This window comes from Berghia stephanieae, chromosome 9 (genome assembly GCF_034508935.2).
Source record: "Berghia stephanieae isolate SIO BIC M18660-M18661 chromosome 9, UCSD_Bste_1.3, whole genome shotgun sequence".
NCBI classification, from domain to species: domain Eukaryota; kingdom Metazoa; phylum Mollusca; class Gastropoda; order Nudibranchia; family Aeolidiidae; genus Berghia; species Berghia stephanieae.
The window spans coordinates 32594641-32608451 of NC_088368.1; the positions used below are offsets into that span (position 1 = coordinate 32594641).

The 13811-nt window shown below is 36.2% G+C and overlaps 1 protein-coding gene across 1 annotated transcript; it reads left to right on the forward strand.

Moving 5' to 3' along the window:
• The first annotated feature begins 1602 nt into the window (after nucleotides 1-1602).
• LOC144980066 (organic cation transporter protein-like) lies at nucleotides 1603-11199 on the forward strand. Its single transcript, XM_078927551.1, has 3 exons — nucleotides 1603-1674; nucleotides 4001-4243; nucleotides 7311-11199. Exons 2-3 carry the CDS (start codon nucleotides 4018-4020, stop codon nucleotides 8996-8998), a joined length of 1914 nt encoding a protein of 637 aa, XP_078783677.1. The 5' UTR covers nucleotides 1603-1674; nucleotides 4001-4017; the 3' UTR covers nucleotides 8999-11199.
• Nucleotides 11200-13811: the final 2612 nt, after the last annotated feature.

Genomic DNA, 13811 nt, shown 5'->3' on the forward strand with positions numbered 1-13811 from the left:
GAAAAAATGACATGGCATACTTTTAACTATCCAGTATCTTCACCACCTTCAAGAAATAAAAATGATCCTCTGTCCAGAACCCATGGGCCTTTTTCTGCCCGAATTATCAGACGTCAAATATTTTTTCGGATGTATGTTACGCTCACCCAGCTCTATACATCTTTGGATGATATCCATATCAAAGTTGTCTTGGATCCTTTTCCTATCACGTCGTTCCAAATGGGTGATCTCTATGTCGTATTTCGATAACCATCTTCTCATAGTTGATTGTGAAACTCCAATTCCATAGCCATCCCCTTTAATGGCTTATAGATAGATACAAGAAGACTTCTTTTCACAGCTTTACGAGAGTAGAACCGATAGAGATTTCGTTTTGTATATAATCGTATTGTTCGTTTAAGAGCCTAATATGTTTTAAAAACCTTTAAATGTTATGTGAAACGTTCATGCATGGATACACTTTTTCTGTTATATAAACAGCATTCATTGTTAATTTGACAATATTGAGTATACAATCACTATTTCAAATGATTTAAAGCTAGAGATTTCATATCAGTATTTTAGTAATTGCGACATGATGTATATAGTATGCCATAAATAATAAATTAAAAATATAATGCGAACTACATAAGTGGTAAGCTTAAAACAGTTAAAGCAAATTGTTTTTATTCGGAAACAAGTGTGACGTGAATTTATAGTCATAACCCGGAAGTACGTGTCAGCACGATATTTTTTTGTGGAAAAAACGATGAATTCATCTCACACTTTGTGGTGCGTAACTTGTTTACATATTTTACAGGTTAAAAATCTCTAATTTTATGACAACGGTTTAAGAGTAGTTTTTTTTTTATAGATACGTCTTAAATAATATAGAGCAGTAAAGTTAGGTGCCCCAAACGTAAACAAAGGTCGAGAAGCACGTGGCAAACCACATGTTCCTGTCTTGACAGCTCACGTTCCAATGTAAATAATAGAAAAAAATAACCTTTAAAATTTGGCTGTTAGGTGGCAAAAGAAACACATATTCATAAATACTCGATCATGCATCAAATAATGTCTAGATATGGATATTTTATGGAACAAAAAGTAAAATTTATCAAAAGTTACGTCTATCTATTTTTAGACCAGAGCAAATTATTGCGCTGGTATGAACAAAACGAGAATTATTCGGAGCTTGATTTTCATAATAATTTAGTCTTATATTATTATTTCTGCAACTGTTAGATTTTATGTAAACATATTTTCAATACTGAAAGTGTATTGCCTACAACTCAAACTACAAAATTGGGAGACCTATATTGTGCGTAAATTATTCCGGTCCCTAACGGAAATCACTAGCAACTTGTTATTGTTTACGTTTGGGGCAGCAAACTTTACTGTTCTATAATATTCAGTTAAGACAAATTGATTCAGAGCTTGACACAAATTAGACAGCTAAAAAAAACTAGAAAAGCACCCGCCATTAATAAAAAATCTGACTATAGTTGACTATATTATGCGAAAACACGTTCAAGTTGTATTGGGAATTTTAATAAGTGTGAAATATATATATATATATATATATATATATATATATATATATATATATATATATATATATATATATATATATATATATTGTCATTTTACGCCAAACCGCCAGGTCTGGATTTGTGAATCCTCAGAAATAGATAGGTATGATTTCTTTGTCAAGAGATATCTCATTAATATTATGTTGAGAATTAGGCTAATATAACAGGGAACGACGGAAGAAAGGAGGAGTAAGATAAATATTAAAGAGATAAAATAAACCCGCTGCCTGTTATCATTCTTGTAAATTTTAAGGAATAAAATTGACGACTTAGCGGCACTCTGTGAATTCGATTCAGTTATTCAGAATACAGAAGTAGTTGTGTCATATGTATATCGAAAACTTGGCTGTTTGAATTGGATACTGCCAAATGTCGACAATTTAATACTTTTGGATCTGACAGAGACCCAAGGCATGGTATAGTTAGAGGAGTTGTATGCGTTTATGTAAATAGCAAATGGTGGGAAAAGAGCAAAGTGTTATACAAATTTAGTCAACCTAAAAGCGAGTTTATCTCTCTAACATGTAAACTTGCAATTGCCACGAGAATTTACCAACATTATTCTCACTCTCGTCTTTTTACCACTACATAAAAATTACGAAAAAGCAAAACAAGAAATAGAGTATCATACGCATAATTTATCAATTCAACTACCCCAATGCCCCTGTCATTATCGTTGGCGACTTTAATATAATGTGCCGTCTTTCAAATACTAAAAAATCAGTTACAAAAGCTCATAAAGGAAACTCAGTTCACAATCCACTCCATCTACTTCCAACTTATAAAAAAAAAGTTGAAATCTAAAAAGACAGAAACGAGAACACAAAAAGTATATGATCATTTTATTATTATGCGTTTCACACATTTATTTGCTTATTATATTTGTTCGAGCAATGTAAATAGCTAAGCATTTCTATGGATAATAAAAAATCGTAATTTTGAAGAGAAATAAATCTTACTCGTTATAATCAATTTTAAAAACAAACCATTTACCCTCACAGGGATTAAATATCACCTCAAAATCCTAAAAATTTAATTCGCGCACTGAGCGTCTTGTGGCGACGTCTGAGGACAGATCCTCCCTTCGTTGTTGGTCGATCGTTAAGGTTCGGGGAGTCGTTAACTTGCTAATGTATTCGAATAACACTGCTGCACTCTGAATAAAACACATTTAAACACAATTTTGGCCAGAAAACCTGTCCTTCTAATATCGATCGATCAAAATGATCTCCATCTTGTCGAAAATTCTGAAATCGCGGCGTCCTAAAAAGACTGCTTTAGAGTCCCAGGTTTGGGAGTTTTTTTTCAGTTGTGAAAAGATAAGGATCGTTTAATCGATTAATTTTTGAAGAACGAGATTTCTGGTCAAAATTTTAAATAGTGACTTTTCCAGAGTGCGACAGTGGAGGGATTAAAGAAAAGATGGGAACGATTTGCTGTAGGGTCGGTATATAGATAGTATGCAGATGACGTCACTCTTTGTTATTGTTTTTGCCATCCGCGTTTGTGAGTTGTTCTCACTAAACTGTATTAACCAGACTATAAAAGTTCATCGTTACACAGAGTTTGTGTGTTGGTCCGTTATACTTCCGGATGGCAATGTTGTGAACTCATTGGCCAAGCGCATTCTATCTATATATAAATAAAATGCAATGTTTTGGTAAGAACAGACACTTTACCCCTTTTCAATTTGAGTACATTTTAAAATTTCGGATTAACTGATAATTTCTTCACTTTTTGAATGTCGGTTTTGACTTTTGCACTTTGACAGAGATATATTGTATCTAACTCACCATATAAATATTTCACGCATATTGATAATGGTCACCTAGACAAATGGATTTAGTGTTCAGATTGATTTTACATACTCGAAAACATATGGATTGTGTCCATGACAACAAATTTGGAGTTGGAATTAATAATCAATAAATAAAGCCCTTTGAAGAAGAAACTTGAAATTCTGGACTTTTTATTAGAATGTCTTGATGTTGTACATTCAATTATCATCATCGGCCTGTGCACTCACTCGTTACCACTACAATGAAATGCAAAGAATATACTCACCAAGCAATTATCATTAACCAGCAATGTATATACGTATCCCCCCCCCCCCCCCCTCCCCAAACAAAACAGGCTAGCTATCATTGCCGATACAAAATTCATTCATATTATGTATCATCAATGAGCTGGATAAAAGGGAATGTTCTGATTGGTTAATGCTTAGTAAAACTTCAACTATCAATTTGTGATGTGTTTTAGATTTGGGAGATAATTTCGGACACAGGGCATTTTTGTTTTTGTTTTACTCTGCCCAATTTAAGTTATTAAGGGGGGGGGGGGGGGGGGGGGGGGGGGGGAGGCGAATTGATTAACATTGTACAATAAAGTGCTTAACATGATGAACTGATTTTCAATTTTAGATATTTCAGATCGCCGATACCGAATAATGACGCACAACGAATCAGCTCAGAGAAACGAAGCAGAAATTGTGAAAGAAATCGAGGACGTACTTGATGATGTGGGAGTAGACGAAGTTGAGTATCAGTCTCCATCCTTCGAGAATGTTCTAGAATATCTCGGAATGCCTGGGAGATACCAGATAACACAAATCGTCTTATGTATGTTTACAATGGTCATACAGGCTTTTATTGCTATGTCCATTGTGTTTCTAGGTGAGATTATCACATTTCATTATCATCTTCGTCCCTGTTATCATCATCATTACAAAATCAAGAGGTGGTGGTGGTGGTGGTGGTGTGTGTGTGTGTGTGTGTTTATTTAAATTAAAGGTAGTGCCATTAACAATATCATTGTCACAAACAAAACCAGCACACCGAACTTACCGTGTCAGTCAGGTCATATTATTTGCCACGGGAGGGAATTTACTAAGGTTTTTATCAAAGTCATCTATATTCCACCGGACGCACATGGACCGACAGCACTGGAATATCTAGCGGAAAGTATTAACAACCAACTAACATCACCATCCAATAGCATAGTCCTGGTGACAAAGTACTTCAATCATGCTCATCCTGACACCTCTTTTCCCCAACAACAACATATCACATGTGCCACCAAAAACGAAAACTCACAATCGAACTTTTTTTCTCAATCACTCAAAACGGATATTCTCTCGCCAACTGGCCCCTCTCGGTGCACCATATCCCAATATAGTTCTAGTAATAGTTAAATACAAAACTAAATTGATATCTGTTCCAGTTGCTCAAAAACAAATTCAGATATGGGACAACAATGCAACTAATACACTAAGGGAGTTCCTCGACCACCAATTAGAAAATTTTTATTGAATCATCCATTGACCTTGATGAACTTTGTGATGTCGTAACTACTATATAACCTTTTGTGAACATAAGATTGTGAAAAAAACAAACAATAAAACATCAGAAATCGCAAACCTTGGGTGACAAGAGCGATAAAAAAGTTGTTCAATGAGATAAAATACGCATTCAAGACTGGTGACCAAGACGAAAGGGAAAAAGTTCAAAGAAATTTAAATAAAGCCAGTCGAGAGAGTACAAATATACAAAGAAAATATTGAGAGGAAACGAATGTAATGACATGAAAAGTATGTGGAACAATATCAAAATAATCGCATGAATGAACGCTAATAAAAACGTAAAATTAAAGTTAGAAAAGGGTACAGTAAACAAAAAATATGCAGATAAACTCAAAAACTTCTATGCTCGATTCAGTAAACACGATTTCACAGGCGAAATTAATAACTTAACTGAGCAACTCAAACATCACGGAACAGAGGAACAAATGGACATCACGCAGGCCAACGTCATTACATTGTTCAAAAATATTAAAGCGAGTAAAGCAAGCGGACCCGACAAAAATTCATCAACGTATTGACGTCATGTGCACATGAACTTTCCTATATTTTTAATCAATCCCCAGAATATTGGAAAATTCAAATTAATTCCCGTCCCAAAACATCAAAAGGTCGGAGAAATTAATGATTTTCGTCCTGTGGCGCTGACACCCATCCCGATGAAATGTATAGAAAGCACACATTTTTACAACAAAGTACACAACAACATCTAGACAAAAATCAGTTTGCTTATAAATCAGGGCGTGGGGTGGACGACGCGATCTTAGTGTTTTCTCATAACATCAACAAACATTTGGACACTCCAAAGGGGTATGTCAAAACTCTTTTCGTAGAGTTTTCGAGTTCTTTCAACACGATCCAGCTTCATCCACTAATTCCTAAACTACTGTCCATGGAAATGAGTCCTTCTATTGCAATATGGGTATTGAAATTCCTGACAAACTGACCACAATTCGTCTCCCTCACAATGATGAGCACAAAAAAATTGAATCCTTTATCCTTATCACCAACATTGGATCACCCCAAGGAACTGTTCTTGGTCCAACACTTTTCGTGATATACACAAATGACTGTGCATAAGTGGCACAAGTAAAGTAAATATTTTAAAATATGCCAAAGAGACCCCCACTCAGGCCTTGATAACAACCAGAGATAATGTATTATATTATTATAGCGAAATTAAACGATTTGTTGAAAGTCGTGATAATAACTATCTAGAACTTAGTGAAAAGAAAACTAAATGATATTTGATTTTAGAAAAGATGGTAACATACATAAAAATAAAATGATTAAAAACAAAAATGTTGAGAGAGTAGAAGAGTATAAATACCTCGGTATATCTGTCAATGAAAGATTAGACTGGACAACTCATTCATGCAAAGTACTATATAAGATGAAGACAAGATTATTCATGATGAAGAGTCTGTACTCCATATAATATGTTGACATATCAATATTATCCTTGTTTTATAAATCTTGTATTGCAAATCTCTTTTGTTTCTGGTAGCTGCTTTGGGTGGAAATTGTATGCAATCTGGAGTAATAAAAATGGATAGAATAATATATCATGCTAATCGAATGTTAGAAAATGATGGATGGGACAATTTTGAAGATTTGACAAAGATATTGATAATGTGAAGATTAACAAAATTCAAAGAGATGAGTCCCACTCGCTATACAACGAAATTAACAGTAACAGACGAATACAAATGACAACCAAAAGAAAATGATATTTTAATTCATATTTACCATCAGCAATACGAAACTTAAGGATGATTTTTATTACATGAAATTCGCTCTAAAATCTATATATTTATACATGTATACACGTAGCTGTAATTACATTATTTATTATTTATGTATACATTAAATCCAATACTCTACTTTTACCGTTTATCAACCAGTATTGGCTGTGTGCAATCCTTCGAAATCTATTTTCAAAATTCTAATTACATTCTGAATCCATTTTTACAATCTATTCTACCTTTATATCCGGTGTTTATAGCTTTGCTTGTACCTGCTTTATAGTAATGAATATTTTATTTTTATTATATTTTATATTTATTTTGTTTTAAATTAGCTTCGTATCATCATCAATTTGTTCATGACAGTATATAAATCTGTCCTGATATAACGATGAATGAAGTGTAACATTATGATAATTTTCATTCAGGATCAAAAAAGTATATCTTATCGTCTTATCTTATCATTATCATCATCATCAACAACAACAGCATCCGCAATAACAACACCATGAACGATAAACAACAAAACCAACAACAATAACAACAACAACAACAACAACAATAACACCGCCAATAACAGCATCCACATTATGCCCACTGTCGTAATTGTCAATGTAATTTCTTTTTCTTCCATGCCAGGTTACACTCCAAATCATGAATGTAGGGAAGTGAATGAAACACAACTCATTCACCAGCATTCGATTGGGTCTAGTGGAAATATCAAATCTGCGCATGTGTATTACGAGTCCTGTGGAATCAAAATAGCGATAACATTCTCAAACCAAAATGACACAGTAAAGGGAAATAATCCAATAACAACAAATCATTCAATGAGTTGTCCAAATGGTCGAAAATTTTTCTCTGCAAAAGACAGTACCTACACATCTGAATGGGATCTCGTATGCGAAGCCGAAGGCCAAGTTGAATTTTCTCAAAATGCACTTACAATTGGACAAACCATCGGCGGACTCATCTCATCGCCCCTTTCAGACCGTTTTGGAAGAAAACGACCTTATGTTATTGCGGCTTGTCTTTCTTGTCTGTTGGAGGTTGCCCATGTTTTGGCGCCCAACTTTGTACTAATTTATGTCGTTAAATTTTTGTCTGGCCTGGCTATACAGACATATCTAACCTGCGGCACGGTTTACATGATTGAACTGGTCATTCCAAGGCATAGACAAAAGGTTATCATTGCTCATTGTGCGTTCTGGGTTTTTTCACTTTCTATTGCTGGGGGCGTGGCGTACTTTGTCCAAGACAAAAATTGGCGATATTTTCATGTCGTTAGCATTGGGTTTGGTCTAACAGCGTTTTTGACTCCATTTATTCTGAGAGAATCGCCAAGATGGCTTGCTGCAAATGATAGACATGATGAGGCCCTTGACATTTTAAAATTAGCTAGTAAGCAAAATGGTAAGGATTTTCAAATTGTGAAGCGAAAGTTTGATGCATATGTTAGAAATAAATATGCTTCTTCAAACCCATCGGCTCAATGCTTGGTTAGATACAGCATCACAGATGACTCATATGTAAGTAACAATAAAGAAAGCTCTGCAACAATGAAAATCATGAGCACCCAAAACATCTCTGCCTCAGTGAACGTTAAAAGTGATGAGAACTACACACATGCCTCGTCACCTTTCACCATGCTGTTTCACAAGCGACTTATATTGTTTTTGGTTGTTGGATCTTACTTATGGCTGACGAATGTTCTAACATATTACGGTCTTTTCATGACGTCGTCTGAGCTCGCCGGGAATAGATTTTTGAATTTCATTCTCATGGGTCTTGTCGAATTGCCAAGTTATGCTCTAGTTCTTTACATACTGAACATAATGGGACGCCGGATTGTTTTCGGTATTTTCATGGGATTGACAGGTCTGTGTCTGATGATTTCAGCCCTTATGTCAACCATTGGAGTAAATCTTCCTGGATCTGAGACTATAATCACAGTAATGTTTATATCGGGAAAATTTTCAATATCTGCCTCTTTCGCGGTTTTGGTCTTACTTACTCCAGAACTCTTCCCGACAAATGTGAGAACAACAGCGTATGGATTCTGTAACGCTTTGGGGCGATTAGGTAACATGGTCGCACCTTTTCTTCGCCTCTTTCACGACAAGGTAAAATGGGGTCCGGCTTTTATCTTCACCACGATGAGTTTCGTGGCTGTTCTTGTTAGTTTGTATCTACCGGAAACAAAAGATAAAGATCTTCCCACTACATTAGAAGATTTGGACCTTCGGGGTAAGACGGCTGGTGTTAAAAGAGGGAAGAAGGAAAAGGATTGTGTTGTGGCAGTCAGAGGAACGAATTATGCCTTCTGAGTTCTTGGGGTAAAATCTATAAATAGTGATGTAGGACACATTGTATTGTAACGCATATGTGACCCGCCTCCCCAAAACCGTATTATATCCTTTCTGGGAGAATTAGATGGGGGAAAATTTAATTAATTCTCAAGAATATTGAACTTGAGTTTAGTTTTAATGCTTTACTGAAACTTTTGATAATTTCAACTTTATTGTTACTTTATGGCTTTTCCCTAATTCTCACATAATACTAGTGCGGGGCGGTCCTTGGCAAGCTTAAGGACCACGGTCCTACGGTCCTTGTGAAATGAAGACCGCAAGGACCGGTCTAGAGACCGGTCTCTAGACCGGTCCGTTCATTCTTGAACCGTTAAAGACCGCTACACGATGAAAACCGTGGCCTACAGGAGTAAAACACACGGAGTAGTCACACTCATTTCAAATTGTAACCTAATTAGAGAAGAGGGGTGATGCCTTCTTTATTTGCTCACCGTACTTCATTGTTACTTCGATAATTTAATAAAATTTGAAATTTATCCCCATTAACGGAGATAATGGCATCGCCCAAGGCGTTGATCGAGTTGTTCGTGGCGTTGATACACACACGCAACTCCTACCCCCCCCCCCCCCCCCCCCCCACACACACACACACATTAGAGGGCAGCGAGCATTGAAGAGTAAGAGAGAGACGTGAAGTTGTAATAAGAGGGGGTGGATGAGGTGATAAGAGGGGTCGATGGTGACTTTTCGCCAGATCTAACAAACTCAGCTACCCATTCATTGCTGAGTAGACAGGGATTCAGAAAAAAATCGACTGCACCCGGGATCGATCTCTGGCCCTTTGCGTATAAAGAGAGTGCTCTATCAACTGAGCTATCGGGGTCCCCAAATATTCTATTGGACCTTTTAAAAATACAGACAACTGGTTTTTTTGGACGGAAGAAACTAATGAAACTCATATTACTTGATTAGTTAAAACACCAAACGAAATTTTAATATTATTGTATTATTTTAAATGACAACAATGCGATAGAAAGGAGTGGCGACAAGAGATGGACAAAAGAAAACAAAAAATCAGACTTGCAACTTGCTAGGTTCGACACACACACACACACACACACACACACACACACACACACACACACACACACACACACACACATCTTTAGTAGTCACATACATTTCAAACAATAACCCATTAGAGAAGAGGGGTCATGCCTTCATCATAGATCATTGTCATTGCGATCATTATGGTGTAGTAAATTTTGAAATTTACCCCGTATAATGGAATCGTCCAAGGCGTGCGCCTCCTGTTCCCCCCATCTCACACACGAAAGGGCGGTTTGCGGAGTGGAGGGAGGTGGTCGTCTGCCTCTATGGTCGTCTGTGTCGTTTAGTGTATGGCAAAGGGGGGTGGGTGCGATTAATTAAGTGGGATGGGTGGTGATTGGTGGAAGATAGGCAAAGGACCGAGGCAACGAATCGCTGGGGAAGTAGTAAGGCGCGAGACCGTTGAAAGGTGATAAGAAGTGAGGACCGCCGGCGGTCTTCCTCTTTGGGACCAGGGTTGCCAGTTTGGCATTTTAAATGCCAGATTCCAAAAATCTGGCATTTTTGAAAACCGTTTGGCATTAGAAAAATCATTTGGCATTTGGCATTTTCATTTGGCATTTTCTTTTCTTGTATATTATACTTCAAATGACACCTTTTCTTAATTATTTCTAAACGCGTAAAAACAAACATCTTCACATTTCTTTTTCATTCTTAAAATCCAACCGTGGTGTAGTGGTTTAGCACTCCACTTAGTAGTCAGTAGGTAAATAATTACCCCAACAGGAAATTTAGTATAATTCAAAAAAAAAAAAAAAAAAAAAAAAAAAAGAAAAGAAAAGAAAAAGAAAAGAAAACACGCAAGCCACCAGGATATGATAGTAAATTGTCTATCAAAAGTGAGTAGTTTTCTTAGTGGGGGTGGGAGTCAACAGACTTTGGCATCTTTTTGAGTGTTTTGGCATTTTTTGAGTCTTCCCCTGGCATTTTGTTGAAAAATAATCTGGTAACCCTGTTTGGGACTGGACCACGGTTCACAGCTAAAAGACCGTGGGACCGGTCCTCGGTCCGGTCCTCAGCGCGGCACTACATAATACCATATTATGATACTATTCTCACCAGCATGAATAATACAATAAAGTTTGATCTATCACACATGTCAACAAAAAGTGGTTTTGTGAACTGTTTAAATATATGTAGATAGGGTTCTACACATGACTTATCTTTTTATTTACTAATTTCAAACAATGCAACGCGTTCATTGGTCGTCTGACGGACAAGCAAATAAGGTGCACAAGCACTTTGTCTTCCTGTCCGTAAATAATTTCAAACGGCAAATAGTGTTGTCATGTAGCCAGCCCAATAAATATCATGCATCGAAATGTTTGTTTCATTCACATACAGACTCTGGACACCGATATCAAGACTATCCACAGAAAATCGTCATGTTCTCGGTTTATAGGTAGTAGTAGTAGTAGTAGTAGTAGTAGTAGTAGTAGTAGTAGTAGTAGTAGTAGTAGTAGTAGTAGTAGTAGTAGTAGTAGTAGTAGTAGTAGTAGCGTATGGCTACACCTCCAAATTCATTTCGTTAACCCAGCTTCGAAAGTCTTCCTCCGTCCCAAGGACGGTTTCATAGCCACCTTCAAGTTTAGTAACTGGACAGTGGAGGACGATGTGATCGCTGGTCTCTGGGGCTGCCTGACATTTCCGGCAGGTATCACTGTTTCCAAGTTTCCATCTGCACATATTTGATCCAGTTCTGCCATGTCCAGTTAAGAGGCGATTTGAGGAAATCCAGTATTTCATGGCGTTATGAAATGCAGGCACTCTTTTAGTTGGATCTTTTCTGATGTTTCCTCCTCTTGGTGTTTATAAGTTGGGCAAAGCGCCAGACAAGTGGCAAGAACTTTAGATTAGCATTTTACCACTATGTATTTTATACAAATCAAGTTTCAAGAAACTACTCCGATCAACGATAGGCCACTTGACGGCTACGTGGTCTAGTGATATGATACTCGCTTTCGGATCGGAAGGTCCTGAATTCGAGCCTCGCATAGTTGAGTCCTTACTCATATTCTCTCACCGTACTCATGTGTAAAATGAGTACCTAGCTGGCCGTCAACAGCATTGTCTCTGTCCAAAAATGTGTAATATCGCCGAACAGGCGTTATGCCCGTCCAACATGTTAATTATTTCTGTTGACAAGAGACCCCTTGTACAGCGCTTTGAGCACGTTTAGTGGATATTGCTCTAGTTGTTGTTTTTTTTTAAGTGACGGAAGATCTAAAATATCAACGCAAGTATATGACAGCCTATTTGTACGCCAACATCCGCGAAATTCATTTCTAACTGATTAACTTACAGTGAGCCGAGCAAAGCAGAGGAATTTATGAAAAAGTCATAAGGGAGAGAACTGTTCGTTGGAAGGTTGCAACTAGAAAAGCTTCATACACCTGCCGAAATTATTGCAGCCATCGATGACTCTTGGGAGGCGGTCGCTGTAATGTGGTATTTAAGGTGGAGATTAACTTTTAAAATTTAAGAAAACTTATGTAATAATCTCATCACCGCACGAGCGTTTTACATAGGTTGTCAGCTCTGTCACAGTAAAGATTGTTCACAATTATCTTATTAAATTTTATTTTATTAAGAACTGAATTCATCTCACTCCAGTTATATTTCGGTAGGCTTAGATAAACTTTACCTTCTAATATTAGATCGTCTTTCCTTTTATAGCCTTCCCTCGAATTAATTTCTAATTAGTGAATACTTTTCGTTCTACATTCTGTCACGTAGCCACTTATTATAAAAGCTGATAGGTCTAACATTTGACACTCACTTTCTCTCCACAATCTATGCCGGACGGCCAGTCACTCTATTCCTATATATATATTGTAAGATTTTTATCTTTTGGGACTTTGTAGATATTATATCTACACCATTAAGACGCCGGAGCTTTTAACTTTGATTGTATAATCTTCAAGGATCAAACCCAAGCCCGCTGTACTACACTATAACCTCTTACCAATTGCCTGGAAGTGGAATTTTACGAGTCCAATCCTGTTATCAGAGGAATAGATCATCCAAGCCCATCAACTGCCTGGAAACGTAAACTTACGAACCTGAGATATTATCATAAGTTACGTAAAATATTCATATCTCTATTTGTAACTGCCACGATCACTGTTTATCTCTTTTAATTAAATTTCATCATTATTTTTATTTCATTGTAAACAAATCGTTAATTGTTTTTCATTTATAGTAACTAGTAAATTCTGGGGCCTCATTCTACATATATCTTTATGCATAGTCGAGTAGCTCTTTACTCACTTGAGACCATGACATTTTGGAGGGGACACATATAAAGAAAATATTTATTTAGTTACTTATATCTATTTCATCTAACTTTAAAGTTTAAATTGTAAAACTCTTAATTGCCCCACTTGATCATATTTTAATTGAACTCCCTATTTACAGGATTAATTTTTTTTCTTTTTCATTTCTTCATTTAAATGGAATAGCAATTTATCCATTCATTCTTTCATTCAAATTGAATAGCATTTTATTGATTCATTCCTTCATTCATTTATTCATTTATAAATTATTCATTCATTCATTGTTCATTCATTTATTCATTCATTCATTCATTCATTCATTCATCCATTCATTCGTTTATTCACTCATTTATCCAATCATTCATACATTTATTCCTCCCTTCATTCTTTCATTCATACATTATCCATTCATTCATTCATCTATTCACTCAGTTTTTCATTCATTC

What these genes read in the sequence shown, in the direction of transcription:
- LOC144980066 (XM_078927551.1), top strand. Translation starts at nt 4,018, where the DNA reads ATGACGCACAACGAATCAGCTCAGAGAAACGAAGCAGAAATTGTGAAA. An exon ending in TATGTCCATTGTGTTTCTAG is followed by an intron (nt 4,244 to 7,310) that starts GTGAGATTATCA and finishes CTTCCATGCCAG; the next exon opens with GTTACACTCCAAATCATGAA.